The sequence below is a fragment of the Limulus polyphemus genome, unplaced genomic scaffold (assembly GCF_000517525.1).
Source record: "Limulus polyphemus unplaced genomic scaffold, Limulus_polyphemus-2.1.2 Scaffold6335, whole genome shotgun sequence".
NCBI lineage: Eukaryota > Metazoa > Arthropoda > Merostomata > Xiphosura > Limulidae > Limulus > Limulus polyphemus.
Window position 1 is genome coordinate 43,861 of NW_013671945.1, and position 3,115 is coordinate 46,975.

Below are 3,115 nucleotides of genomic sequence, written 5' to 3' on the forward strand. Positions count from 1 at the left end.
GTTACTCTATATTTACTGTGTATACAACACAAACATATTTTATATTCCTTCACATTCTTGTAACAAGTAACGTTGGTCTATATTTACTGTGTATACAACACAAACATATTTTATATTTCCTTCCATTCTTCCAGTATTACTTGTTATTCTATATTTACTGTGTATACAACACAAACATATTTTGTATTTCCTTCACATTCTTCCAGTATTACTTGTTACTCTATATTTACTGTGTATACAACACAAACATATTTTATATTTCCTTCACTTTCTTCCAGTATTACTTGTTACTCTATATATACTCTGTGTGTTTAATACAAACATATCTGGCCTTTTTCAACAGGACTATTTTTCCCTTGGGTTTGCCAGGTCAGTTTTCCTTTGTTGCTACTTTTCGGAAGCGGAACCTCCAGAAAAAGCCCTGGAATCTAATCCGTATTGACGATCTCCTGGGCAAGCCTCAGTTTGGAATCACTCTCAGCCCCAAGACAAATGAAATGGACTTTTACTTTCTTGACTTTCAGGGCAGACTTCAAACAGTCACCTTCACTAACGTCGAGGTATGATCTGTAAGCTATCCGTAGTGACTGTTAGTGGCTAAGATTATTGTTGTGTGTGATTATGTATTAAGTGAAATACATCGTTTTTCTGTAACCTAATCATAGAGATAAAGCGTATGTATTAACCGATAGCGTTTGGACTAACTATAACGTGTTTTGTACTATAACTAGCTGATGATATCCGATAAGAAAGCAAACATTTTATAAAAGGAAATGTTAAATAATTTTATTACAAATTACGTTTTCATCACTGGTGTAACTTGTAATTAGAGAATACCTATAACCAGTCAGTAAACTCAAAACAAAACTGTTAATGTTAGATAATGTTCCTTTTCCTTCTTTTAGTATTAAATCCCTAATGTCTTCATTAGATGCTAATTACATAAACTGCTTTGTGGAAGGTAATAATTAGCTTCGAAATCAAAAGTCTATCAGAAAGAAGACATGTGCCCTATTTCAGCGGGTTTTTTATCCCACGTCTTGGGCAAAAACCCTAAAACAAAATAGCCCGTGTACACCAACAGATAGTTTCCAGTTGCAAAAAATTACAGTAATCGAGCCAACCAACCCAACCTGGATGATTTATGTTAACACACACACATAATATAGTAAGATGTGTTTCAATTTAATAAGTATTATGGTGAGATAAGCTTGTCGAAATGTTGTACATTTGTTATAAAGTTTCTTTCACTACCCATTCAAGCCGTCTCATGAGATTATGAATATTACTTCAGCTAAACAAATAGTTGAGACCATTATCAAAACATAGCCAAGGATGTTTATTTTGTTCCTGCATGTGGAGAACCGTATTACTAGTGTTTTACTTCTTGGAAATTATTACCTATATAGACCCGTATTACTTGTGTTTTACATCTTGGAAATTCTTACCTATATAGACCCGTATTACTTGTGTTTTACATCTTGGAAATTATTACCTATATAGAACCGTATTACTTGTGTTTTACATCTTGGGAATTCTTACCTACATAGAACCGTATTACTTGTGTTTTACATTTTGGGAATTCTTACCTATATAGACCCGTATTACTTGTGTTTTACATCTTGGAAATTATTACCTATATAGAACCGTATTACTTGTGTTTTACATCTTGGGAATTCTTACCTACATAGAACCGTATTACTTGTGTTTTACATCTTGGGAATTCTTACCTATATAGACCCGTATTACTTGTGTTTTACATCTTGGAAATTATTACCTATATAGAACCGTATTACTTGTGTTTTACATCTTGGAAATTATTACCTATATAGACCCGTATTGCTTGGGTTTTACATCTGGGAAATTCTTACCTATATAGACCCGTATTACTTGTGTTTTACTCTTGGGAATTCTTACCTATATAGACCCGTATTACTTGTGTTTTACATCTTGGGAATTCTTACCTATATAGACCCGTATTACTTGTGTTTTACATCTTGGAAATTATTACCTATATAGACCCGTATTGCTTGTGTTTTACATCTTGGAAATTATTACCTATATAGACCCGTATTGCTTGTGTTTTACATCTTGGGAATTCTTACCTATATAGACCCGTATTGCTTGGGTTTTACGTCTTGGAAATTCTTACCTATATAGAACCGTATTACTTGTGTTTTACATCTTGGAAATTCTTACCTATATAGAACCGTATTACTTGTGTTTTACATCTTGGGAATTATTACCTAAATAGAACCGTATTACTCGTGTTTTACATCTTGGGAATTCCTGCGTGCTGATGTAAGTTTAATTCGTGCATTATATTAACATCGAAATAAAACCATTGCGCCCTCTATTTGTCTAAGAAAGTAAAAACTTTTATTAATGTGAATTCAAAACTTTATGAAAACACCTAATGTCTATCGGCAAGTGTCTGGTACAGATGAAGAAGTTTTTGATAACATGTGGTAGGAAAATGAGGAGAAGAGACGAAAGTTTTAGTCAAATATATTTCCTGTTTCAACTTTGATTGATAGTGCTACGTCAGAGCTCGAATTTTCACGTGGCAAGCATCATAGTCGTAGCGTTTCAAGCTGTCAAAACGTTTCAATAGATAGTAAACCTGGAACTGAAACTTGTTGTTCTGGAATGAGTATCTTGTATTGTTTTTTATCATCAGTGCTTTCTTTTTCTTTGTTAGTTTTTTTCTACCAATTTTCTAGTTTCTGAACTTTTTCTATCTACTGTTAAACACCTAACACTGTTCCGTCGTATTTCTGTCCCCTCTCCAGTATAATCCTTCAATCACCAAGAATATGACGATGGTGTGTTAAATACTCCCACATGTTCAGTAATAAACGGTTCTGTAGTAGATATCAGCGGTTTCCTGCTTCAGATTAACTTCTTAGAGCAGACGATCTGGCGCATGTCTAAACCAGAGACGTAGACATCTAAATATTAGATCTTCAAGCAATTAATGTAATTTTTTTATGAATAAACACGAACAACTTATATATCAAAACAAAACATTTATTAAATGAAATAGTCTCCATTCTTATCGATGATGCTTTCCCATCTTACAATCAGGTTGTTAATGCCCTGATTAAAGACCTCT

General features: G+C 33.3%; 1 protein-coding gene across 1 annotated transcript in view; it reads left to right on the top strand.

The window, feature by feature from the left end:
• Positions 1-343: 343 nt before the first annotated feature.
• Positions 344-3,115, top strand: part of LOC106473619 (collagen alpha-1(IX) chain-like) — a gene marked incomplete at its 3' end in the record, with an annotated part of 14,627 nt that continues 11,855 nt past the window's right edge. Inside the window, exon 1 of the mRNA XM_022402027.1 lies at positions 344-560. Within this exon, the coding sequence (XP_022257735.1) occupies positions 498-560 (63 nt within the window). The remainder of the gene's footprint in view (positions 561-3,115) is intronic.